At 35.1% G+C, this 27,757-nt stretch overlaps 2 protein-coding genes across 5 annotated transcripts in view; one reads left to right on the top strand and one right to left on the bottom strand.

Moving 5' to 3' along the window:
• Positions 1–7,567, top strand: part of CEP290 (centrosomal protein 290kDa) — a 95,699-nt gene extending 88,132 nt beyond the window's left edge. The window contains exons 50-54 of the mRNA XM_008568614.1: positions 2,134–2,275; positions 3,381–3,454; positions 4,052–4,146; positions 5,577–5,656; positions 6,631–7,567. Of these exons, the coding sequence (XP_008566836.1) occupies positions 2,134–2,275; positions 3,381–3,454; positions 4,052–4,146; positions 5,577–5,656; positions 6,631–6,861 (622 nt within the window). The 3' untranslated portion in view covers positions 6,862–7,567. The remainder of the gene's footprint in view (positions 1–2,133; positions 2,276–3,380; positions 3,455–4,051; positions 4,147–5,576; positions 5,657–6,630) is intronic.
• Positions 7,568–7,691: 124 nt separating this feature from the next.
• On the bottom strand, positions 7,692–20,741 carry LOC103587172 (chromosome unknown open reading frame, human C12orf29). 4 transcript variants are annotated; one of them, XM_008568606.1, is made up of 8 exons: positions 20,503–20,741; positions 15,991–16,108; positions 13,338–13,433; positions 12,509–12,625; positions 10,411–10,608; positions 9,164–9,333; positions 8,075–8,157; positions 7,871–7,897 (listed from the first exon to the last, which is right to left on the bottom strand). In XM_008568606.1, the coding sequence occupies exons 1-7, from the start codon at positions 20,590–20,592 to the stop codon at positions 8,098–8,100; spliced, it is 849 nt and encodes a 282-aa protein (XP_008566828.1). In that variant the 5' UTR covers positions 20,593–20,741; the 3' UTR covers positions 7,871–7,897; positions 8,075–8,097. The 4 variants fall into 4 exon arrangements, with proteins under 4 accessions (XP_008566826.1, XP_008566829.1, XP_008566827.1 ...); XM_008568604.1 differs by lacking the exon at positions 8,075–8,157 and having other exon boundaries at positions 7,692–7,897; XM_008568605.1 differs by having other exon boundaries at positions 7,805–8,157.
• Positions 20,742–27,757: the final 7,016 nt, after the last annotated feature.

The raw sequence follows: 27,757 nt of genomic DNA, 5'->3' as shown, positions 1-27,757 counted from the left end.
GCATTTGCCTGTCAGCCAAGTCTAAGGAGAAAAAAGAAAGATTAAGCAGGTACATTAGAGGGCAGCACAGATGGCCTTGCAGTCCTGGAGAAGGAGTCGTTGGTTCTTGTCCTAATACTATATACCTACAGTAGTCAGAATCCACTCTTCTCCCTCACTTTTACCATCTGAAAACTGGGACCAGTTATTCTGTCAGAAGGCTAGCATCAAGGTTAAATGAAATAACGAGTATGATGATATGGAGGGGGGAGGGTTCTCTTCTTTTGTCTTCTTGGACCCCAACAGTGGCACTCAGCCAGTAACCCTATCAGTTGATTTCTTGCTTGTTCCTTTATTTCCTTCTACAATCACATATGGACCCAGAAAGAATTTTGAGTTACTTTAAGATTTATTTATTTTCCATATATTTACTCAGTACTTGCTACTGCCAGACTCTGTTTCACATTGGATGTTATTTCTAAAAGGCTTACCTTGCTTAGGTTCCTTCAGAGAGCCAGGTAGCTTCTACGGCTTAGAGGAACATAATTCTTACTGTGACCCTAAGTAACTTATATCCTTTCTGTGGGGATGTAAATTATACCCTGTCTGTGGGGTCAAGTTTTTTTTATCTGTGGAGATAATGGTCTCTGTCTTCCTATTTCTAAAAGAGCTCTGTGAGACTGCAAAAGAACTTGTTAATGTGAAAAGGGTTTCTGAGGTTTATATACAGCTGGAAGGGGTGATGATATTTTACCATACTTGAAGATAACTTTGCATTTTAGAGCATTTATATTTAATCTGAGAATTGTACAGGGAACTGAGCATTGAGTAGGCGTTCAGTAAACCATTTTGAAAACATAGTCCAAATAGAAACATCTTGACAGAGAGAAGGCTGATTCCCATCCTTGACCTACAGGTTTCTAAAATCCACCCCCACAAAAAAGATTCTACACCCAGCTCAATAAAGCAGTGTGGAGATACCTCTTTTGGGACCCATGACACAGGTTTTGCTCATGCTGAAATTGTTATAGTTGGCTGTTATCTTCTCAGCAAACTTATTAACACATTCTGTGTCAGGTCTTATGCTGACTTCTGGGACAGGCCAGGGTGATGTGGGGACTGTTTTAGATAGTGTAATCAGACAAAGTCTCTCTGCTTGAGTGGCTTTTGAACAGAGAATTCGGTGAAGTGAAGGAGTGAGGTTCTTTTATTTGATCATTAACCTTTGGTAGATCTTTGGTAGTCTGTCAGATTAAGAACATTCTTTTCTAATCTAAGTTTCTAAGATCTATCAAAAGCTATTTGAATGTATTTGGACAATCATAATTTTTCTTCCTTGTACTGTCCTTACCAGATTTTGTTGCCAAAGACTTACTAGCTAGCCTTTTTCACTTAGCTAGAAGGCATTCCATTTTTTTCTGTCTCTGGAAAATTTGATTATTGTTAAGTTTTGTCTTCTTTTAAGTATGATGTGTCTGTAAAACTGGCTCAATCTTGAAAAAATTTCATTTGGAATCTGGATATTTTTAAGTTATTCATCATTTCTTTAATGGTTACAAATCTATTCAGATTTTAACAAGCTTCATCCCTCCACCATCATACACTGTTTCTCTACCCATGCTTTTGCACAATTTTTTTTCCTTCTGCCTGCCTTGCACTCTGTTTTTTTTCTACCTGGATACCTCCTGTGTGTATATGTGTGTATGTGTTTGTGTGTATAAAAACTTTTAATTTGCCACCTTTATATTCCTAAGTATATCTAGTAACACAGAATTGGATAATCTGATGAATTTTACTTTGTATTTTCTCATTATGTGACTGAAAAAAGGTATTAATTTTAAACTTTTACAGTGGTCAAATTTAGGCTCTATTTGTGTTTATAATCTTGGGAAACATTTAAGTCCTCTACTTTAATTGGTGCATTTATTAATTAGGGATACTTATCACTTGCCATCACCTGTTACACTTGATCTTAGCCAAAAGGCCAAGAAGGAATGCCATCACCGTTTGATGCTAAAGAAATATATAGCTGAAGGTCTGACTAGAAGAAACAGTATAATAGGATATTCTTGCTTATTTTTAGTGTGATTATTTAAACTGACTTAAATTAGTGAAATTATTTGTCATGCTTTTTTTTTTCCTTTATACTTTTAGAATGTATGAAAATAAGTTGAAAGATTTGGAAACTGATATTGCCAAAAAAAATCAAAGCATTACTGACCTGAAGCAGCTTGTAAAAGAAGCAACAGAGAGAGAACAAAAAGTTAAGAAATACACTGAAGACCTCGAACAACAGGCATGTAATTTTTTTTTTTTTTTTACATAATAAAATGCTTTATATCTCAAGACACTCTGTGCATTGTCTTATGTAGATAAAAATGAACTCTTGATTAATTCTTTCCCTGGAAGGCCCATCTAACTGAATGGCATCAACATTCACCCATTTGTTTAAGTCGAAAACTTCTACCATTGACTTCATTCTTTGTCATTCCCCGTATCTTTTTCATTACTAAATTGATATATTTTCAAAATACATCCCAAATCTGACCACTTCTCAGCATACCCATCACAACCATTCTTGTCCAAGCTATCATCTCATACCTGAACAGTTGCAGTCATCTCCTAACTAGTCTGTCAGCTTCTACTCTTATACCATTTCACCTTCTCCCTGGTCTGTTCTCCATACATTTGCCAAACAATGCTTTAAAGCATAAAGCAAATCATAGCAGTCTCATCCTCAGAGTCTACCAATGGTTCTCCATCACCCTAGAATAAAACTTAGTTCTTTTCTTAGCCTATAAGGACATACATGGTCTGACACTTAGTTTTCTCTCCAGTCTCATCTTCCACCACTTTTCCCTTCATCCACAATGTATTAGCCACATTAACCTTTTTTCCATCCTTGAACAAACCGAATTCAAGCTTCAAATCCTTGCACTTATTTCATTTAGATTATTATTCACCCAAATCCTCTCATAGCTTACTTCCGTACTCCACGTTTCTGCTTAAATGGAGGCTCCTCAGAGAACTTCCCTAACCCCTAACTCTAACCCTAACCCTATATACCAACTTCCATCACTCTGTCCTTTTACCTTATTTTTCTTGATAGCTCTTCTTACCATTGGCACTATTATCACTTCATATCACATTACATGTAAGGACCATGCAAGAAGAGATTTTGCCGGTTTCATTCACTGATATATCCTCTGTACACAGGACATTGCCTAGCATGCAGTGGTTGGTTACTCAGTAATTATTGAGTGGATGAATAGAGAAATCTGCTTATGTGTGCTTTTGAAAACCCAACTTTTAATATTATGCTTTATTAAAGATATGTATCTTTGTGAAACTTCATATTTCCACGTCAGACTTTATCTTCTAACTCTTCTTTGTGCCCAAAGATTGAAATTCTCAAACATGTTCCTGAAGGTGCTGGGACAGAGCAAGGCCTTAAACGTGAACTTCAAGTTCTTAGGTACATTATATGTTCAAATGACTACCTTTTTCTTTTTTAAAATTATTATTTTTTTATATAATCAGGTTTGGTACAGCTAGAGACTAGGATTTTCCAACGTTGCTGCCGAATAGGCTCCTCAGGTCTTTATTTCATCCCTCTAATTCCAAATACTCATTTACATAACAGATACTGAAAAAAAAGGGTTAAACCCAATCCTAATATAACTTCCCAGTTTGTAATTTAAACTTTCCTCAGCATAGAATGAATTAAAACTTAGCTACCCACAGGCAAATATTAATGAAAGAGAGAAGAAATAATTCTTTACTTCCAGGTGTCCACAACCTATTTTCATTAGGCTCCTCTTATAAGAAAACCACTCTTGAAAATGACATCATGTCAGATATTAAGAAAAACATGAAGACTTTTGATTCCATGCTTTGTTAGAGAATGGTAGCATTGCAGCATTGCAAGTAAATAAAGTAAATTTTACCTTGATAAATACTAGTATGTTCTGAGGACTGTACATGACTAGTTCATAAGAAATGCCCATGTGTTTTGTAAAGCAATGTCTTTTTGTTTTTCTTTTCTTTTAAATACATTATCATTGTGTTCTAGATTAGCTAATAGTCAGCTGGATAAAGAAAAAGCAGAATTAATCCATCAGATAGAAGTTAACAAGGACCAAAATGGAGCCGAAAGCACCATCCCTGGTAATGTATTTTATAAAATCTTAGTTACCATAAGTTTTTAAATTAGGGTTTGCCTTTTTTGTTTGTTCAGATTTCTGATCATCTCCATATACAATTAAAGCCCTGATATAAAGTTTTAGAGCTGTTGTCCCTCCATGCTATAAAAATACTCTCATTTAGTCCTTTGTACTACAGAGCAGCAAGTACCCAAATGTTTTTCTCCTTGTGTTCCATCTGGGTGTTATAAATGTAATCACAATACAGTGCTAAGCAATGAATACAAGGTCTGTTGCTTCCAGCTTCTAAGTATAGGCCCTTTCCATCTCTCTGAGCATTTCATCTAAATACTACTAATTTTTTTGTTATTAATTTAAATACTACAAATAAGTAAACACTGCCTATATTTTTTCATTGTTCCTTTTACAAAGCAAAAAGACTTCCATTCCCATTCAGAAGTGACTGTGATTACTAATCATTCCCCTCTTCCTATGTGCATGTATCTGTGTATATAAACACACACAGTATATATATCACACACACATACATGTATAATGTATATACTTATATACACAATGTAAAATTGAATCATTACTTGTGAATTCTGAATTTGTGAATTCTCCTCACTAAATTGTATTTGTAACCCCAAAATCAACACTCATGGAGCCTTTGTGGATATACACAGAACAGTGAAAAATTTGAATAACCCAATCCACATGTTCCCAGCAGAGCTATGCCTTATTTATCTTTGAATTATACACCCTGCCTGGCACATTTTGCACATAGTAATTGTACTATAAATGTTTACTGACCTACATGGAATAGTAGTAGGAGCATTTGACCAGTTTATGGTTGCAGACCCTTACAATAATAGCCTACTTTTCTGCCGTTGTACTTTTAGTACCTAACAAATTTTCCTGGTTCTATGATTTTTCTTTTTTTTTTTTTCCTTTTTTTTTTGTCTTTTTTCGTGACCGGCAACAGATCGCAACCCTCAGTGTCATGCCCGTACTGGACCGGGACCGGCAACGGGATCGTAACCCTCGGCGTTGCGCCCGCACCTCGCTCAGCCAGTGAGCGGCCGGTCTGTATGTGGGATCTGAACCCTCGGCGGGAGCGCCGCCGCACTCCCAAGCGGTGCACTGTAGCAGTGCGCCACCGGGCCGGCCCGTTCTATGATTTTTCTTATAATTTCTTCCACGTAAAAACTTAACCTGACTCTACACTTCTAATAGCTAGCAGATGCCTCTTTTCTTTTTGCTACTAAGGAATTACAATTCTTGATAGAAGGAATATACGGTGTTCACAGCCTGAAGTGTTTCAGTCATAAAATGCCATATTTCCCATGCTATAGGTTTCCTAAGTTTTCTGCTTATTCTCGAAAACAAATCCTTACCTTAAACTTATTCAAAGTGGAAGAAAGCTGAGTCTAATTATTATAATATTTTTGTCAGATGCTGATAAACTAAAGGAAAAGGTAAAAGATCTAGAGACAGAGCTCAAAACCTCAGATCTAGAAAAGCAGCATTTGAAGGTAATTAAATATTTAATTATATCTAATTTTAGTATTACAAATATTCATGAAAACTATTTTGACTACCATCTTTAAGTATGTACCCTAAAAATTCCTGAAATTACATTTTATAGTTATATATGATGTTGATATTACAAAATTCATTATGTTCATCTATGTTAAAAATATTTATTAAACAAGAGCTAACAAAAAATTCAGATAAAACAAATAGAAAGAACTAAAGAGTAAGTTTATTTTTTAATTGTAACAAATATAGATCATTATTACAATATTTTATGTTTTGGGTCATATTGGGAACAGTGTCTTTTATTTCCTTTTGAAATTCTTTTCAGGAATCTTCCCTTAAAGTTATAGTTCCCTTAAAAAAAAATTAATATGCTTTACCTCTTTTAAGACTCCATAAACAGAACAAGGGCATCAATACGAGAATTAGCTAGTGATACTGGCTATTCTAAATAGTCAGTAAAGCTCAAATTCTCTCTCTTCCACCAGTGGCCTAACGTAGCCAGGCAGAAGTTATAGGGTTTCCCTGATCATAAGTATATTTATAAAAAGTTGATCATCATTCACTAAAAATTAGATATTATAAAGACAATATAAATGAAGCCTAAACCAAAAAATCTTAACTGGAGTAATTTCAATGTTGTGAATAGCAAAGTCTTTTTAATTTCTTCATTGAGAGTATTTGATATGCTTTCAGAGAAAGATTAAATCCTAACATAATCTAAGTTGATAAATTTTAGTCAAAACTAGAACATAACTTAGAGAATAGATCAACCTGATGGGACAGTTAACAAGTTAGTTATTTATATTGTACAATGAAACCTTACTAACAAAATCTTAAGAGAATACTTCTGCCTTTCTAACCACATTTGACTATTTACTTTGGCTTTCATATTTGTGATTAAATTAGTTCAAACCTAAAACATGTATTATATTCCTATGTGGGAATTTTAAATATATGTTTCCACTAGGAGGAAATAAAAAAACTGAAAAAAGAACTGGAAAATTTTGATCCTTCATTTTTTGAAGAAATTGAAGATCTGAAGTATAATTACAAGGAAGAAGTGAAAAAAAATATTCTCTTAGAGGAGAAATTAAAAAAATTTTCTGAACAACTGGGAGTTGAATTGACTAGCCCTGTTGCTGCTTCTGAACAGTTTGAAGAAGATGAAGAAAGTCCTGTTAATTTCCCCATTTATTAAGGACCATCTGTAACTGTAGTTTTGTTTAACTATTTATTAACTTTATAAGTTAAAATTCTATTTGGAAGTCAAGCAAGCCTCTGAACTAAAAGAATTTCCTTCTCACTACCTTGTACCTTTACATAAATTGGAATTTTTAGTAAATAAAATTATATGAAATGTTTATCTTACTGGAGAAGTATATTTTTGAAGATTTTTTAGAATGACTATGTAATAGGTAGTGAGCTATGATGAATGTCTCTACATTCATAATGTTTTGATTAAGTTTTTAAAGAGTATGCAGGTAAGCTTTTAACATTTAAAATTGTGGTTTTGTATGTACTTATTTTTATATGTTAAGATTCTCAAATACTAACTACGATATATACACACAAGAGTACTTCAAAAAGTTCATGGAAATATTTGTGTTATCTTTTAATTCTCCATTTCTACGAACTTTTTGAATTACCCTTGTATACACGCAGACACACCCAGGTTACAATGTTGTGCCATACGTTTTGTTAAATGTCTAGCAAAATTAAACTGAGCTTAAACTGTTTAATTTTAAAAGTAAATGATATAAAACTGTTGGTAATTATTCTTTAAATTACCACCCAGTTACAGTGGACAGAATCCAGCCTTTGTACAAGCTTGGGAGCTTACTGTAACTTAGATTTCTGTGTCAAGAAATTAATTTGTTGATTCTAAATGAAATTTTGAAAAGATATTTGCAACTGGGTAGTCATTTCTTCAGATGCTGGAAGACGCTGGTATGTCTCACAACAAACCTTGAGGTATTTTTAAACATGGCAGAATATTCAAGATTCAAATAAACAGTAATAAAGCTAATCTTAATTGCATTTCCATTTTATACATCAAGTATTATATCTTTAAGCCTACCAAATTTCTGATTATCTATTTTTGAAAAATAATTAAATAAACACTTAGTATCAAAGACGTAGTCATATTTGTTCAGGTTCATGTTGATAATAACTGGTTTTGAATTCATATAAGTATCTGGAATTGGCCAGCATAAACCAAGATGATGGCGATGGACCTGGAAAGAGAAAAAGGGTATTAGCTTTAGCCTACAGATATTATCTTCATCCACTTAGAAATACTTAATTTTGAGTGCCTACTATCTGCCAGGCACTATGTAAGGCTCTACCTTATATTACCCTGTTTTTTTTTTTCCCTCCACCATAGTTGTTCTTCTGACGTATTACATATTTACTTGTTTATTGTCTATCTTCCCCATTATAATGTGAGCTTCGTGAAGGCAGAGACATTATTTTGTTGACTCTGTACTTCCAACACCTGGAAACATGCAAGGAACATAATCAGGAGCTCCATAAAAATTTAATGTATAATAGCGTCTGTTATGAATATGACATGAAAAATGTGGGCAAGGAGGTCTTCTAACCAAAGGGAATATTATGTAATAGAATAGTGTGTTTTGCTGTAATCACAATAAGTTAAATATGGTTAGAACACAATATGAGTATGCTGCAGGGTGTGGAGAGCAGTTATGCAGAGTTAAGCAGGGGCCAGATCATGAAAAACCTTAATATAACCGAACAGTTTTATGCAGGAAAGTAATTTTCTCATTATTTGTGAACAATGGACACGACAGGGGTAAGACTGAAAGATACTGTTTAGGAGTGTGATGTAATAAGATCTTGGCCTAAATTAAAATTAACAACCAACTGGTTGGGAGTACACAAATTTAACAGATAATAATCTTTAAGAACTGATAACTGGATGTATGTAGTAAAGGAAATATTAAAAATAATATCCAAATTTTTTACTTTAGGGAATTGTGTAGACTTAGATGGTTGGTAAGACTAGGTCTAGTTTTGAACATTATGAATTTCAGGTAACTGTAAGAAATCAGATAGACAAGTCCAGGAGACAGACAGAAAGGGGACAGGCAGAAGATAATTAATTCCATACATATCAACTGTCACCCTGGCACTCTTTTTACTCAACAAATTCTATAATCAAGTAAATTTGGGAGATGCTAAGTTAAACTAAGTATAGGATAGCTCAGAAAGCACTAATGTGCAACATGAATTTCCAAGAACAGGATATAGTGTTACCTTAATTCTGCAAAGCACATCTGGGATAACCAACATCCCACAAAATACACATTGGTAGACACTGTTTTAGCATACAAAGAATGGTGGCATGTAAGATGAGAAAATTAAATTTCTTTACTACAAATCAGAATTACTGCAATTTGCAGAGAATTTTAGTGCCAGTTCTATTTTGTTGTAGGAACATAAGATTTCATAACCCCACACAAGCTGTTTTTTGCCATTACCTTAATTAAACAGCCATCACTGCAATGCCACACTATTCCTTCAATTTTACCCTCTCTGCAACCTTCAAACCAGGATAACAGATCATTGTGCTTCAATGAAGGCAGATTTCTTATTTGAAATGCTCCATGTGGTATAAGAAGATGTACGGGATGCTTCTTGCTTCCTAACCCTAAATGGTAAAATTTGCTATTAGCCATACTCATTCAAAGAAACTTTTCAGGAAGAATGAGAAAATGTACCTCTCCAAATAAATTTTTTAAAACATTTAGGAATAAAGTTAACAAGAAGTTCAGTTGGTTTCCTTGAAGAGAGTATAATCACAGTAGATTAGTCTTGTTCTCACTCAAGTGTGGCATCTTATAAATCTAAATTCCCTCTTTGTGTAATCTACACCAGGATCCACAAACTATGACATGTAGGACAAGTCTAGACAAGACACCTGTTTTTATAAATAGTTTCAATGGAACACAGACCACACTCATTCTGTTAAGTACTGTCTATAGCTTGTGTGGCTCACAAAGGTTAAAATACCTACTCTCTGGTATTCTGCAGAAAAAGTCTGCCAACCCCTGCTCTACACCTTTAGCCACATTCCAACTATCATTCAGTGTTTGCTAAACAGCCACACCATATCTCTGATAACTTGTATAATTACTATCTTAGTTATTCTTCACATCTACCAATCTACTTTTGATCTCTATATAGGATTTTGTTGTTACTACAGCTTTAATGTTCTTAGCACTATCTATTCATGCCCCTGTCCACAGTGTATTGATTTGGGACTTCTACTCAAGTCATCACGATATATATCTTTATGCTTGATACGGTATTCATTGCCAATTCTTTATTTCCTTTACTCTCGGCTATTTTAATGCTAAAATTATTACCTAGTCATGAAAAGTGCATTTTCAATCAAATCAGCTCATCCAAATTTTAAAAAGCAACAGTTACACCTGAGTAATTACTTTTCATACATAGTTATGTAATGTTATCACAGCAAAGAATGAGAGGATAAAACCAACCTTTTGGATTAAATCAAACAGTAATGCATGAAATTTTCCATGAGCATAAAATTAACAGAAATGGATATAGTCCTAGAAAACCATTTAACTCAAATTTGTTATTTCTTTAATATGTCATTTCTTTATTGTCATTTCTTTAGTGTGTAGATGTGTTTTTTAGGTTGACCCTAGGAAATTCTCTTCATAAAGTTACTATAGCTGAACAAGAAAAAGTCTTCACTCACCATAGGGGTTTCCATTGATATTTGTTCCTATAAGCTCCAGTGTTTGTTCTAAGAGATCTGATAGTGGCACTGCACTAATTTCCAAAAGTCCAGGATCATCAGGATGATGCTTTAGTACCAGGGCAATTTCAAATTCATAATTAACTACAGAGGAATGCCAGCAGTACTGTTTGTTGTTTTTCTCTACTGGTACCCAACCTGTCATTTTAAGAAAAAAGTTGTTTTTAATTACATTGTTTTTCTTTGGATTGAAATTACAGATAATTTTTATTTTTGTCATGAATTTTTCATATTTTCTGGATGTTCTATCACAGAAATAACACTTTTAAAATTAGTGAGAAAGTTAACAGTTTCACTACTTTTTTTTAATCACAGGATTTACTTTTTTATTTTGTTGAGGTATTAACCCATTTGATTATTCACCACAGAGCACCCAGTATTCTTACTACAAAATTCGACCTGAGTCAGTAAGAAGTGAACACCATTCTAAGACATATCAGTAAAGTGTTTTTTATAAGAAGTTTCTTTCTACTTTATTTCCAGTTTCAGGGACAATGGACATATACATGCAGTAACTATTCCACAACTTATTGAATTGTTCCAATATATATTGAACAATTTATTGATTACACATTTACTGAACGTTATTGCTATTCCTCTTCTCACTCTTGTTGCAAGAATTGTGGAGAATATCGTGTCCCCTCATTGTGGAGAACTCATTACAAAAAAAAAAAAAAAAGACAAATTAAGACATGCATGCCATTGTGACCACCATATATTTGGCCTTCATTACTCACTCTGGCCTGCTGTAATAACTTCTTTCTGGTCTGCTAGCCTCCAGTGAAACCCACTCCACTTTTATCATAGTTCTTTTTCTAAAATTTAAATTAATTTCCACTGTACCCCTAATTATTCATTATCTTCAGGATAAACTTAAAACTCCTTTAGATGGAATACACAGACCTTTTTTTTTTTTTTTTTCCTTTTTTGTCTTTTTTCGTGACCGGCAACGGATTGCAACCCTCAGTGTCGTGCCCATACCGGACCGGGACCGGCAACGGGATCGCAACCCTCAGTGTTGCGCCCGCATCTCACTCAGCCAGTGAGCCGCCGGTCTGTATGTGGGATCCGAACCCTCGGTGGGAGCGCCGCTGCGCTCCCAAGCGGCGCACTGTAGCAGTGCGCCACCGGGCCGGCCCCTACATAGACCTTTAAGATCTGAGCCCATACTACACCTCCAGCCTCAACTTTTATAATCTCCTCAAAATGTATATCCTAAACAAGCTGCAAAGTGTTACATAAAATATCCAAAATACTCCGTGTTCTCTCTTCCTGGGAGTATGACCAAGCTGACCTTCCCTCTTCCTTGCCAGCTAACTTCCTGATTCTTAAGCTTCAGTACAGATGTTAACTCCTCTAACAGCACAAGTTGATCTAGGAACTCCTCCTCTTTTCTCCAATCGTACCTGTGTATTCATTCCTATTCTTAAATCATACTATTATTGGTCAATTTCTCCTAATATCTAACACAAGATCATTAAGGACAAGGTTTCTGACCTTGGTTTTTGTATTACCAGAAACTGTCAACAATGAACTCCATAATGCCTTTGCATATAAAAGTACTTTGCACATAAAAGGCATTGAAGACTAAGCCCATAACCTTTATCTGGGGAAATTTCCTACTCAGCATACCTTTGCAAAAATTTTCCCATCCCCAGAAAAATTACTTGAGAGACACCTATTTTCAACTCCCTTCTGGGATTGTCACAAAAAATATACACATACACTCTATGTTATCTCCAGTCTAAAGGAAAGACTTCCTGAAATCCCATTTCAGACCAGATCAATCATAGTCATCTATCTTGACAAGAACTTCAAGGCTATTCTTATTCAATACTTAATTAATTATCGAGACTACAGCTAGTAAAATATCCATCTTAGAAAAGATTCTAAACCTGAGAGGACTTTCTTAATATGAAATATCTTTGATATAAATTGTTAGATTTTACATAAATTTGATTCAGAAATTTTACACTATACGTAAAATGAAGAAAGATTAAAATTAAATTTTGTGATTTAAGAAGAGATTTCATGATACCAGGAATGTGTCCATTTTCATCAGGTACTGGATTCCCATTTAATTGTTCTATTTCCTTTGCTGGTATCCAGGACTCTGGAACAGGTCTGAAGTCCTCCTCAACATTCCAAAAAAATTCTAAAAAGAGATAATCTTATATGTGGCAATACTTTTAAAAATATAAAATACTGAACAGATTCACAATGGGAACAGCTAATAAAACCTCATAATATCACATATGATACAATTATTCTCCACTCATCATCACTACAATGTGACTGTACTTCTCAGCGTTAGGTTACTAACACTTTAAATTTTCAATTTTGAATACACCCATTTGATATAATATGTAACAGTCTAACTAAAGTAGCCAGTATTCCATTATGTATAGATTTATGAATTTTTAATGCACTATGAATAAACATTCATATACATTATATATAATAATCAGTGTATATATTTACTAAATATATTTATAAGAATTTTAATGTAATAATTAAAAATTATTTTAATTTTCTTTTATTTCTTTAATTTCTTTTATTTTAGTTTTCTTTTGAGATATGTGCATTATTTATAAAGTTATATATTTGTCTTTTAACCAGACAAAATCTAAATGTCACTCATTATATATATGTCACTTTGTATGTTTTAATAAAATAGATTCATACTATAATGGTAACAGAAATATTAGGTAAATATTTTAAAATATTTTTCAGAAAAATGCTTTTATAATTTTTCCCTAAATTGCTTAAATTATACATAATTATATAATGTATAGAAATACCATAGCAATAGCCACAAATTTCAGCTATTTAAATCATAAAAAGTTAAAAAAACAAAAAAAACTAACCTTTTGAGTTTTCTTTTGAATGTAGAAAATTTTTAAATCTTTTATCAGCCTGTTTGTTGGGTTTTCTATCTAGTCGAGCCCAAAGGTATGGCTGATCTAAAAAAGTAACAATAACAGGAAAAGATAAGTATAAGGCAAATAAAACTTATCTTGAAAGACATTTCAGAATAGAATTTTTCAGTAAAAGGTAGGATCACCTGAAGCAACCCTAGAAGACAAAGGGAAATGGCCAGTCTAAGATACATGCCACCTAGCAATACCTGATATTATGAGAAGACTTCTTTGGTTAAAGAATGATGGGGATAAGGTAAAAAGTAAATATATGATCCTTTTATAAGCACATTCCATAGTCATATTTTATTAATAACTAGCATTTGTGAGAAACTGAAGCTACCTGTATACAAAATGGAAACATAACCAGATAATTGTATTCACATCTCCCGGGAACATCACACTGCTGAGGGTTAATTAAGCTGAGCAGTTCTGCATGGTATGAAACATAGTGATTAACAGTGTTGCTTTGTAACCATGGGTCTGAGGAAATTCAGGGCAATGTGCCAGCATTCTTCATCAGAGTGAGACTGATGAATTGCACCTGGTCTCAGTGAGACCACCAGGAAGGCTCTGCTGTTAAGGCTGGTTACTTAGCAGGAAGACTTTTACATGACCAGCAAACATAAAAAATCCTCAACTGAGACTCCATTTTGGACTCCCTGGTTCTGAGGTGTTGCCTGCACACATTAGTGGTTCCTGATCTGATAAAATGTGTCCTGACAGGACCTTAAAGGAGAGAACCTTAATCTGACCTCCCTAGACTCCCTGCTGTGAGACACGCTTTAGCTGTGATATACATCCTTACTTTTAATGTCCTTGCTATATAGCATGTACCCTTTACCAATAATAAAATTTGGATTTGGAAACATTATCATTTTGGGTCCTGTGAGTCTTCTTTAACAGTTAAACTCCAACCTTGTTTAACTGCCACTATCATGCATAATCACATATAATCATGCACACTGAAGTTTCTTAACATAAATATAAAAGCCTGGAAAATATTTTACAGTTTCTTCAAATACATAAATCAGAGGTTTATATAAAAAAATAAAAAATATTAATTATGCTAAGGTTCAGATATTCTGTTACTACGTATTAGGTATCCAAATAAAGAACCAGATTAAAATTATATTCTGCCAGTTTGGTCAACAGAACTTTTGTTCTTTTTACCAGTAAAAATAAAAAATGCATTTTATTCACACCTACTAGGATGGCTACTATCACACAAAAAAATAGAAAATGAAAAATAACAAGTGTTGGTGAGGATATGGAGAAACGAACCGTTGCGCACTGTTGGTGGGACGGTAAAATGGTATAGCCACTATGAAAAATGGTATGGTTGTTCCTCAAAAAATTAAAACTAGAATTACCATATGATCCAGTAATTCCACTTCCGGATATATGCCCTACTGGAAGTAGGGCCTCAAAGAGATATTTGTTCACCCTTGTTCATAGCAGCATTGTTCACAATAATCAAAAGGTGGAAGAAACCCGAGCGTCCGTCGATGGTTGAATGGATAAACAAAATTTGGTATATACATAAATGGGAAACTATTCAGCCTTAAAAAGGAACAAAATTCCATACATGCTAATAACAATGTGGATGAATCTTGAGGACATCATGTTAAGTGAAATAAGTCAGTTGCAAAAAGACAAATACTGTATGATTCCACTTATATGAGGTCCCTAGAGTAGTCAAATTCATTGAAACAGAAAGTAGAATGCTGGTTACAAGGAGCAGGGTGGGGTGGGGGTTTGGGGGTGGAATGGCAAGCTGTTTAATGGGTATAGAGTTTCAGTTTTGCAAGAGAACATTTCTAGAGATAGATGGTGGTGCCAGTAGCACAATGTGAATGTACTTAACACCACAGAACTGTACATTTAAAACATGGTTAAGATGGTAAATATTATGCATATTTTAGCACAGTTAAAATTTTTTTTAAAAAATGCGTTTCAGAAGAGATTTCCTGATACAGGGAATGTGTCTGGATGCACATTTAAATGTTCTATTTCTTTTGCTAGAATTGAGAGGTAATCTTACCATCCAGAAGTAATCACAAAGACTTCTCTCCCTTCAATGCATTTTTCTTCTTAACATAATTGACAATTTTTATTTGAGTTTCTACCTCTTTTAAAGTAATTAAAATGAAATTAATTAGAAACAATGCCAGTAGCAATAAAATCACTGGTATCAATACAAGTAGAACAAGCTTTAGAGTCAGACAAACCTAGGTTCTGGTACCAGTTCAGCCATTCATTAACTATATGGTCTTGAGCAAATTAAGTTCACTGAGCCTCAGTTTCCTTATTTGTGAAATGGAGAGCTTACTGTGCAAATTAAAGACAATATGTATGAAGCATTTATCACACTGCCTAGCCCTTAATGAGTATTAAATGTTAATTACGTTCCTTTCCTCCCCTAAGAGAAAAATACAATAATGTAATAAATAAGTATAACAATTGTGACCTTTTTAATCTTGCTACTATACATAGGTTTCCAAGGGTTTATGACGTTCAAATGCCCCATTTCAGATTTACATAGTTTGTAAAGTGATGAAGAAAAATAACATTTGTAGTAAACATTATAGCTCTATTTTACCTTTATAGGTAGTAACATAACAACATGTTCCATCCACTTTTTCTGTTGGAATTGCACTGCATATATCTGCATCTAATGCCTTGTGACTTATAGTTTCAGTTGCCAAAACTTTAAATGGCTTAAAAGAAAAAGAGAGAAAACTGGTTTAAGATCGACAAACTCCATGCCTTCCACACTCTCACTTGAAATGTTCTTAATTTCATTAGTTTTAGGAAGTGTTCTCCTGTTCATCCTTCAAAACAATTTAAAAGTACTTGTTCTGTAAAGTTCTGAATCACTGCTCCCTTATATAACAGCAACACTTGATTTTACACAGATTGGTAATTATTTATATGTTTCTTTTTTATCCATGATGACTTAACACTAGGACCCACATCCTATGCAACGCGGCACCCCTAGCACAAGGGTTCAGTATGTTCAATCACGTACTTGACAATTATTTACTAAATTCCTACCATTGATTAAGCACTGTCCTCAGCAAAGGAAATGCAGAGTACCTGCTTCTGGTGAATGTCAGATCTCAATGCTACAGAGAAAAACAAATGGGGTAAAGGGAAGAGAGCGATGAGATGCGGTTTTAGATACGGTGGACAGGGAAGCCCTATTTTAGGAGACAATATTTGAGCAGATTTGAAGTGAGGGAATACGCCATGTAAATATCTGGGGGGAAAAAGGTCCTAAGTATCCTGATGTGTCTGAAGAATGAAAGGCAGCCATTGTGTTTGGAGCTGAGTGAAGGTAAAACCAGATCATGTGTTTAATTAAATAAATAATTTCATAGGTACTTCTCGTGGTTCAATACAAGTATTTTCCAACCATAGTTTTCAGTTTTCCAAGAATATGTATATGTAAAATCAAACATACAAAAGCATAAACAAGAAATCATCCACAATATTCCCATCCAGGTGTAATCACCAAGAACCTTTTGGCATAATTCCTATCTGTTTTTCAGTGCATTCTTCCTCCTTAATATAATTGATATCAATTGCTATTTTCTACAGAACAGTTTCTAAAAAAGCCAAAGTCAAAATGCTTTCTGGATTTACTTGTTTCATGCTTTTCCTCAACTTCATAGAAAACATAAAAACAATACCTTTTTCTTAATATTTCATCTCTGAAAAATGTTAAATGCTATCATAATAAGCATAGGTTTCCTTAGCTATAATCATATTTTTCATTCTTCTTATAAAGCAATTGTTATCAGCATACCTCCATTGTGATGGAGCTTGCATCTCTGTCTAAACATTTCAGATCACAGATTTTAAAGGCATCTTAATTTATAGCATGATTTTATCTTTGATTCAGTTTTATATCCCAAAAATGTTTAGATGTGTTACAAAGTTCAACCAGTTCTCTTTTGGAAAATATATTATTTGCCTGAAAGAAAAAATTTCTCACCATTAACACTGAATTCTTATATCAGATACATACTACAGTATTAAAACTTAAATTTATAAGCTATATCAACTATGGTTGTTTAGATTTATTTATTTACTTGCAAAATGTCCAATAAGGCAAAAGAAAAATTGCCTCTATAAAACAAATCTCCTTCTTGATTCTGAGTTAGGCTTCACTTTGAAAATAGTTTTTTCCACAGATACCTGATTTCCCCATGTAGTCTCATGAATCTTTTACTTTGAATGTTGTACTCAGGGGTCTTACTATAATGTAGATCCAACAATCTCTGTAGTTACTCATTTTACAAAGTTTGAGCATATAGTTTGCGAAAGGAATTGTCCTAAAGTATGCAGGTAGAATATAAAGAAGGAATAAGACTTGCTGGCATCTCCCCTTGGGTGAGAACTCAAATGAGTACTCCAGTAAATAGTCCCACTGATGGCCCAACCCGGTTCACTGCCATTTTAGATGTGTTATACTGTGTACTGCAGTACCACTTCAGTTCTAATTCTTTGCTCAATGAGTACTCAATATTTGAGACTGATTTTAGTTCATTCATGTTTTCCCCTAAAAGTTTCACTGTTAAAATTACCAAGAATCATTTTTTGTTTTTACTTAAATTATGTTTGCTTTGAGAGTACTCATTATTTTTGTTCCTTTCAGCTTTATCATTAGTAAACTGTTTACATATTTTATGGTTTTTCTACTATCAAGAAGGCTAGTCTAAACAGCATCAAGGATGGAGGAAAAGAGTCTATACGCTTCCTACCAACTTTTTATCTGTTCTTTCCTTTCATTTCTGAGAAGGATTTATTCCACTGTTTTATAATCTGAATCTGAAGTAACATTCATTCATCCTACAATGTGAAAAAAACACTGCAAAATATAAACATACTGTTGTGCATAAGTGAAAGACTAATAAAGTGGAAGTACTATTTCAAACAGAGTCAGGTAAGCCAAAATTGGCCCCATTCTAGTACTGATTTAGTACTTTTAAGATATATCTGAATGGGGATTTATCACTAACTTATGACATTGGTATCAGAGGTTAGCAATGTAACCCAGGGCCTGGTGCAACAGCAGAGTGTATTTAAATTTATCAAAGATCTTAGGGAGGAGATTACTATGCCCCTGGAGCTCTTGAAGAATATAAATGTTCCTTCCATAAGAATCAATTTATCTACCACTCTTTGCTATTGACGTATCCAAAGCACAACATAGGACACTTGAGGGGTACACTAAGTTCTCCTCCTCCACCTGTCCAAAGACTTTATTACTAGAAAAACAAGTATGTGCATATAAAATGTAATAGCATGTATCAATTGGGTGGTCCTCTACAATTTCTGGGGTGGGGAAATCACGAAGATGACTATGATGGTCAAAGATTTTATGGAGAAGGTCTGACTTGAAAAACTAAAAACACTCTGGAGATGATCCAGGTAGAGTGTACAGCCTGAGCAAAAATATAAAGACAGGCTTGTGCTTGGTATGTTCACAGGATGAGAGACTTTGCTAAAATAGAGACTTCATTAGAAAAGGTTAGAGTAGATTGGGCCTGATTAATGGGAGTCTTTGAATTACAATTAAGAATTTGGATGCTATGCTATAAACAATACTAGAAGCTATTCTTAATTGTAGAGAGATAAGAAGAGGGGCTTATTTTTCCTGGTGGAGGGTACCTTTACAAACCACTTCCTCCTAGCATACAAAGTTGAGAACCACAACTAGAGTGAACCACTACCACTGATGATGACAATGTTTCATATGGATTAGATCTGTTAAAGCTTATTAAAGGGGGGGGGGGGTGAGGGGAAGGTTGACAAGTACTGCTACAGACACTGAGAAATAACTGTGGGGTTTTGACCCGGCAAAAACGATGAAGATCATTCTGGGTGTTAAGTGAGACCCATTAGGTAATGCAGTAAGAAGGCATAAAATATTAAGAACTGTAACAACAATGATAGCAGTGAAAAGGAGTATGGAATTATCAGATGTTGTAAGGTATAAATGCATCAAGGTGAATGGAGAACTGGCATAAAATGACTCCGGGGTTCTTTATTTCAACAAATATTTATACAGTGCCTACCAAGTGTCAGGTCCTAAAAGCTGGGACTAAAAATAACGGGGCAGTGTCTGCCTTAAAGACCTTTTAGTCTAGAAGACAAAGAGGCCAGTGCCAATGATGAAATGGAGGTGAGGTCGATTTCAAACGGACATGCTGATTTTGTATGTCCCACCCAACTGATAACTGAGGATTCTACTTTCCAAGGACCTTACAACAAAGTCCTTGATCAGTAGAACATTAAAGAATTAATACTGCTATAGGTTACTTAGTATGCATTCACTAGCATTTACTGAGGCCCCACTGAGTGTAAAACACGTTGCTAGGAGTGTAGATAACCTTGAAATGGGAACACCAAAGTTAGAATCAAGTAGGCAAATACACGAGGTGACAATACACGAGGTCTGTTTTTTTTTTTTTTTTTAAAAGGATGACCGGTAAGGGGATCTTAACCCTTGACTTGGTGTTGTCAGCACCACGCTCACCCAGTGAGCGAACCGGCCATCCCTATATGGGATCCGAACCCGGGGCCTTGGTGTTATCAGCACCGCACTCTACCGAGTGAGCCACGGGCCGGCCCACGAGGTCTGGTTTTTAGTGACCTAATTAGGCAAGCCATCAACACCGCCTTGGGATCCCAGGTTAGAACAGGTAAAGCAGGTCTTCTAATAGCTCCACTTTCTCACCACACTCTTGAAAAGAGTAAAGCTTGGACTGCGGTGATTATCAGGTAAGCTTCACCCAAAGGTGCTAGCCTGAGCAGAAAGGAACATTATTTAGGATGTGGGTTTTCAATTCCCCTGCGAGGGCAAGTCTGAATCGCCCGATCAGAAAAATTCTCTCGCAGATTCCCTCCCTTACAACCGAGTCCTAGAACCTGGAGCTCACGGCAAGGGACTTCCACCCCAGACTTGCCCAGAGAAACCTACACAAAGCTGCCGGCCTGCAGGGCAGCTCCAACGCGCGGGGCAGCCCTCGCCAGATCCAAACGGAGCCAGCGCCGCGGGGAGAAGCCCACGCGCAGCCGCCCCGCCGCCCGAGCCCCTCCGTACCTGCTGCTCCCTCTTGGCGGACGGCTCTTCTTTCACCTCCGTCACAAACACACATGGCATTTTTCGCTGCACGGAGCCCAGGCGCCTCATGGTGGGCCTAGCAAGCAGTGCGAGTGGAGAGCGCGCCTTCAAACAGCGCCGGGTCCTGGCTGGGAAAAAGTCACGCAGCAGCCAGCCGCGGCTTTCGGGCCGCTAACGCTCCGCATGCAGGGACAGCAGCAGCAGCCCGACGACGCCAAACCCAGACCAAGGAGCGGGGACGCACACCCGGAAGCGGCCTTTTGGCCGCGACGCCTTCTGGGAGTTGTAGTGCGTCCGGTGCGCTCCCACGTGCGTCCCCCGGGTTTTGATGACTATGTAAAAAAAGATCCGGTTTCCTGACGTGTGTACTTAGCCACACTCGAGTAACCGATGATAATTTTGAAAATTAAACAATATGTAGGTGATGAATCACCTCAGATGGTGGTTTAAGACCTTTCTAACGAAATCTACTTGCCTGTTCTTTTTAGTGAGTTCATGGGGCAAGTACTGTAGAAGTTTAAAAATGCCTAGAGATACCCCCAGGTTTCCAGGCAGAATGAAAACTGATTTCCCAGGAAGATTGTTAGAAAACGCTACTATTAAAACACCTGGGACAAAAGGGGAAAAAAAGGTTGAAATTGGTTGTGATGTTCTTTCTGGAGTGAGAAGTTAAGGCTTAGACTAATCCCAAACCACAGGAACACCCAGGATGGGAGGAAAGAGAGTAGGAAAACATTGTCTTTAAAAATGTTCTAAAGCCTAAGGGCTTTTTAGGTCCCAACATGGCTTTATTCTTGTTCACTGACAATATCCTCTCCAGAGTGAGAAGTGAAGCCTTAGACTAATCCAAACCGCAGGAATACCAACAACCAGATTCAATCTCAAGTTTTTCATAAAAATCTTAACTAATGAGTTCCAACAGAGTCCAAATGGCTTGAGTAGTTGTAGTCAATCAACTGCAGAGCTAAAAACAGCTTTATTTGAGTATTGCTCAAAAGAACATAAGCTAGTAGGTGATAAGCCAGTCAATGACTGAATAAAATAAAATTTAAGTATTTAGTAGTAATAGCTTTTCTATCTCATTGCAGCTAGTAGTCCTTAGCCTAAAGTTGTAGGGGAATTTTGACTTTACTGTCATCCTTTATGTGCTCAGACAAGGCCCAGTTCTCATTTTTATATTTCTCTTATCTGCGTGTATCCAGCTGTCCAGCACATTACTGACTTAACCCTTGAACAAATCAACCAACTGTATCTCACTTGGTGGTATCTATATAGTAAGGCAGGCGGGGTGGAGAGGGGGTCCTAAAGAATAAAATACCACTAAAAGAAACAGTTCACTGTTTGATTGCTATATTTAGAGGAGAGGGAGGGAGCAAAAGATTTGCCTTTTCAAATTGTTTATTTTGTTCTGCTATCTTTAATTTTCTCACAGGAAAACACAAAAAGCCCCCACCAATTTACCAGAAAAAGGAAAAATGAAACACCTAATGTTGGCTGTGTGATATCGGAACCAGAAACTTCTTAGCATTTTACAGTCAAATGCCAATGATTTCTTCGTTCCTCCAGAAGACACCTCAAAAGCCGCTTATGAATCTCAAAGAGACATTAAATAACCTTCACGACTATCCTATCAACTGTCATTTTCCAAACTGCCACAGAATTTTCTAAGACCAACATTCTGTCATTTCCAAGAAAGGATCATCTTCTAAAACATTCCACTTGCTCATTGAATAGTAGCAGCAAGGCCAATCATTTCTCAGGAAGCACTCTCTGTTTCCAATATTATGGGCTCGTCAGTGCCTGGAACAAAGCCTCTGGCAGAAACACAAGGGCCCAGAGTTAAGGGAGAGCCACAGGATCAATTTACATCTGTGAACTACTCTGAGGAGTAGCAGTCATCAGCTTTGCCTGACTCATAATCCTGAAGAGCCAGCAGAGTTGCTTCCAACCACTGTATTTAAAGTGGCATTAAAGGATTACAAACTGAAAGAAAAATCTTCTTCTCTGACTGATGTGTTTGGCTATAATGTACACCAAAGTTGAAAGACACTCGATGTGAGTCTGCTTTGACCAATTAAAAATGCTTACAGAATTTTCAGTCCTACTCCCATCTATCTAGACAAATTTCTCATCACTGTTCATTTCAAGGAGTAAAAATACTCATGGGTAGGGTCATAGCTTTCCAAGAAAGACTAGAATAAAATTCACAACAGGAAAAAAATAGAAGAAAGGAATAAGGAAAAGGAAAAAAAAAAAGGAAAAGAGAAAAAAAGAGAGAATTTAATATTCTACTCAGGCATTCCAAAGACTACCAAAATGTACAGATCTATTTCATGTGCTCTGCAATGACAAAAAAATCCCCATCTGGATTTGACCTGTTTTTGCTGTGTCTAACGGAATGTTGCTGTTCACACCTAACTTCAAGAGGTAAAAACATTTTTTCAGGGTTTCTCCAATGTAAAATGTGGATTCTCATAATGGCTTTAATCATGATGTTACATGCAATCATGTAGTAATAGTGTTTGGTAACAGTTTTGAAAACAGTCTGATGAAGAAGCTACAAGTTCACAGGTGGAGAGGGAATTTATCTGGAGGCAAAGATCACTTAAAGATATGTTTAGGGGTGTTTCTCCCAGTAGCATATGTACCTAAGATGGGTAGTTTGTTGTTCTAGAGTTAGAAGGTAGGGCAAAACAAAAGGCAAGATAGACTTTTTATATGTCTTTGCTAATCTTTTCAAATGTTTAGCCAAATCTTTATGCTCTACTTCTTTATTTCTCATACTGCCTAGTTCTTTTTAATTACTTTCTCATTTAAAGTTACAGAGAACTCTTTCCTAAATTTTAGTTTCTTATTTTATTTCCTAGAATTTTATCCTAAAGCGCTGTATTCAAAAAGTTCATACCGACTTAGACTGTCTTACTACAACAAGGTGGGAATTCATATTTGTCTTTAAATTTCTAATTAAAAGTACATGGCAATTTAGAAATACATTTTGGTCTAGTGTAATCTGCCATCTCCGTGGCATCTAAGTAACCTACAATGAATATTTTTATTAATTTCTGCTAGGTTCTAATTCTTTTATTAAAAATACTAAGATGAAGACCTTAATAACTGTCTTTATGGTGGATAAAAAATGAATATAAGTGCTTGATGAATAAGTAGTATGATTTATTTTCAGATACCTAATAATATATTACAAGTTGAATATGATTTTTCCCCCAAATCAGTGGATAACTGAATACATATTTAAATAATTGTATATATTATCTTGGAATATGGGTGGCATATTTGCCTATTTTATTTAAATATTTTAGTTTTGTTTTCAAACCGTATATAGAAACAAGTAGGTTTAGAGAATAGCTATTTACTTGTGAAACATATTTTTAATTATGAAAAAATGAACTCGTTTATGTTCCATATTCAATCAGAACATTGAAAGATAAAATATACTATTTTATTTTTACTAGTCTCTTTTGGCTAATATACTAGAATTTAGTAACGGAAATACAGTATTCACTAAGGTAGACTAGCCTACAGTTACATGTGAGGTCATTTATGATGAGCAAACAATGACTTAGGTAACAATCAGGAAAATTCTGGAAGTTTGAGTTTGTGTGCTTACTAGCAACCACTTTCAACATATCTGCAAAGGTAGAGAAGGTATCTTCTAATTTAAATTTATTTAAGAATTATCTATTGTGTAATAAACTGTCAACAGGAGGTCAGTTTTAAAGGAATACTACTGATAGCCTGAAAGACTGTGGAAAAGAAATTTTTTCCCCCTTACACATTGATAGTTCTTCTATTTGCATTCCTGCAGTTCTTATATATATATATATTTATTTATTTAAAAAAAATATTGAATTAGCAGCAAGAGAGTTGAAAATGGCAGAAGTTGGGAATGACTGCTATTTCTTTTTTAATTCCACCTGCGTAAAGGTAAATATTGTACAATTTATAGCTCTTTACGTACTTAAGCTTTTTAGTAAAATGAAGGAAGATATGGCAATAATTTGCATTGTTGAATCAAAATTTACTATTTTCCTGCAAGATATTTTATATACTTAAAATCTGAAATAAAAAGCTTATCACATACTTGTAATATACTGAATTTCTGTGAGGAAATCTGGGAAAGTTTTAAATTATGATTTGTTTGAAACTACCTATTTATACCCCTTACATGCCTATGGTTTTTAAATCTTCTTATGTATATTATGGCTCCTTGAGACATCAGATTCCTAATATTGAAACATTATTTGATACATCATTTGTTTTGGTTAATGTGATTCCAGTCATATGAATTCAAATAGTTGAATTCAGTTCACTATCAGATTTAGTGTAATAAATCTACGTTTCTTATTTGAAATTCATTAATCCAATTACTGAATTTTCCCCTGTCAAATATCTATCTAAGGAACAACAAATATTCAAATATTATGGAAAAAGAAAAACAAAAGTAATATAAACAAAAAATTGGTGAAATATGAATCAAAGTTTATAAAGTTAAATGGGAAAAAAAATTAATCTAAGGGATTAAGATTAATGAATCTCAACAGAACCAAATAAATGTAGAAACTTGATATTTGGAGCTTCATGCTCATCCCAGAACAAACACGATGAAAGAGCTCATGTGTCTGGTTTAACTTGTTTCATCTCTGTTAGGAAACCTGAATGGAGTCACCCTTTTTGACCATAGGAATTAGATCCACTTCTGTTATCTGTTACCTTTAGATTAAACCCTGGGATGATAAATAGAATTTGCGTCCCATGTGGACAGAGAATTTGTCTATTTCACAGCTGTATCCCCAGTACTTAGCACAGTGACTTATGGGTACTAAGTTCTCAATAAATAATTAAATGAATAAATAAAAAGAAGAATAATAGCAATCATAATATCTTATCACATAATTTTTACAACTGTTTTGTGGATATTATTACCTTTTTACAGATTAGAAAACTGAGCCATCAAGAGAATGAGTTAAGTATTAACTTTGTGACTATGGACAAATAATGGAGTAGGGGTTCAAATACTTGTTTATTTGGCTTCAAAGCCCCTGCTCACTACCCTGTACCGAGAGGGTACACAGATACACCTTTTTTTTTTTGGTGGCCAGCTGGTACAGAGATGGAACCCTGGACATTGGTGTTAGCAGCTCCACATGCTAACCAGACAGCCCCAGATCCACTTTTAAAAGAGGGAGAGTGTAAAGAGAGAAGTAGGAGGGAAATAAAAGATGAGAAACAACCGTAGAGCATGTGTCAAAAGAGGAAATAATGTAATGGAATATTTTTATTGCATATTATCCACCTCTCTGTCCGCAAGACAGTGGCCTGCAGTTTTTCCAACTATGGGTCTATGTGTAAAAGAACATAAAATTAAAAAAAGCAATAGCAGCCTATTGAAATAATCCACACCTACTTTTGTTGTTATATGTCAGTCAGTGTGTATATGGATAAGCAATTGTCTATCTTTGTAAATCAAGAGCATAAAGTATATATATTTAATGTAATGTAGCATAATGTGGTAATTACTTAAAATTCCACACTAATTAAGTTTAACCTCCATTCACTATCCCAACATAAACACGCTTAACAGTATCTCCATAGACTGATTAAGAAAACAGATTGTCTAATACAAAGGTTGATTAAGATCATCTACACAGTTAGAATATGACTAGTGATTTCTAAAAATTTTGTCTGGCTTTCTTCAGAAAGAGAAATTAGGTTGTTCTGTTATTAGATCGTAATCAAAGATATCACTGGTCTCAATATCTTTATTCTTAGTGAACCATATGGGTTAACTGATAACAAAAAGTAGCAGTTTATCAGTGACTTGTGGCATTGTACTATTTAATCATTAGACTATCTTATCACTTTCTCACTAAAGTTATTTCAGTAAGAGTAATCTGTTAAAATTTAGACTATGGTCTTACATTGATAGTGTGTATTTTTGTGATTCTAATTTGATCTGTTCATGAGCAACCTATTGTTGTTGAGCACTAATGTTAATGTACTGAGTTTTCTACACTGTTTACCTTCTTCTCTTAGGGTTCCCAGTGCCGATTCCGACACTGTGAAGAGGCTCTTGGCAGTGTCACTGTGTGCTCATTATGGAGAGAGAGAAAATGTTTAGATCCACTCTGCAGATTTAGACACATGGAAATGCAGGTAGAATTACTAAGCATCATCATTTTTGTTAAAGGCATCTCCTTTCAATAATATTGATTTATACTTTTGCAACACACAATGGGGAAGAAATGATTCTTCTATCCAGTACTTAATTTCAGGCATTTTGCACTTTGTTTAACTTAAATTCTTAGAAAAATTAAGGAAAATGTATTGGAAATAGCCATTGCATCTTTTAAATAGCAGGCTCGGAAACACTGAAAGCCAGGAAACACACATGAACCTAAATCAGTAATGGCAATTGTTTTTGTCTCGTTGTGTTGTGTTGTAGCACGTTGTATTTATTGTGAATGTGGCATCTAATCATTACGTTTCCTCCCACCTCCTTTGTCTAGCAAAACTGCAGCATTTCATGCTTCTGGGAAACTCAGCCTCTTGGTTGTGTGAAGATCAGTTGTATCTTTTATCACAGCAAACCTCGAAATATCAATGGATTATTTTTGCCACCAAGTAGCAGTGAGTATATTTTTGAATAACATGGACATACCATATTATAATCTGGTTTTGGAGTAGTGGCATAGAATGACACATTAAATAAAGTATGACAAGGTGAGCAATGCAGTTTAATAGCCAATGGATGATTTGGGATGATTCTATCAAGAATCATGAGATGAAGTTTAGAATGAGCCATCAGGTAGCTAACAAGGTCAAGTCAACAAAGAACAAGTTAATCCTTCTCTGTGTGTCTAAAAGGGCTTTTATTCATCTGAAAAGTTAGATGGCTACATACCTCACTAAGTAGAAGGAGATTGTGTCTCAGCAAAGCATCACACACTGGAACCAAGCTTCTTAGCTTGGTCATGGTCTCACTGATGCTCCCCATGAATGTATAGAAACCTGTGTCACAGGTGGGGAGACCATGGTCATGTTCTGGGTCACACACTTCTCCTCTAGAAGAGCAGCTATATGTTATTGTTCTTTCTAAAGCTTCAATTGTGAAGAAATGCAGTTCCATTGCTTCAAAAGCCCTGGCACAATTCAATCCAGCTGAATAATACTGAGGCTACTATGTGGTGAAAATTAAGGTAGGTTCTGGGAAGGGGAT

This window comes from Galeopterus variegatus, unplaced genomic scaffold (genome assembly GCF_000696425.1).
Source record: "Galeopterus variegatus unplaced genomic scaffold, G_variegatus-3.0.2 Scaffold425, whole genome shotgun sequence".
Lineage (NCBI taxonomy): Eukaryota > Metazoa > Chordata > Mammalia > Dermoptera > Cynocephalidae > Galeopterus > Galeopterus variegatus.
Note: the sequence above shows the minus strand (reverse complement) of the source record. Positions and strands in the feature narration are given on the sequence as shown.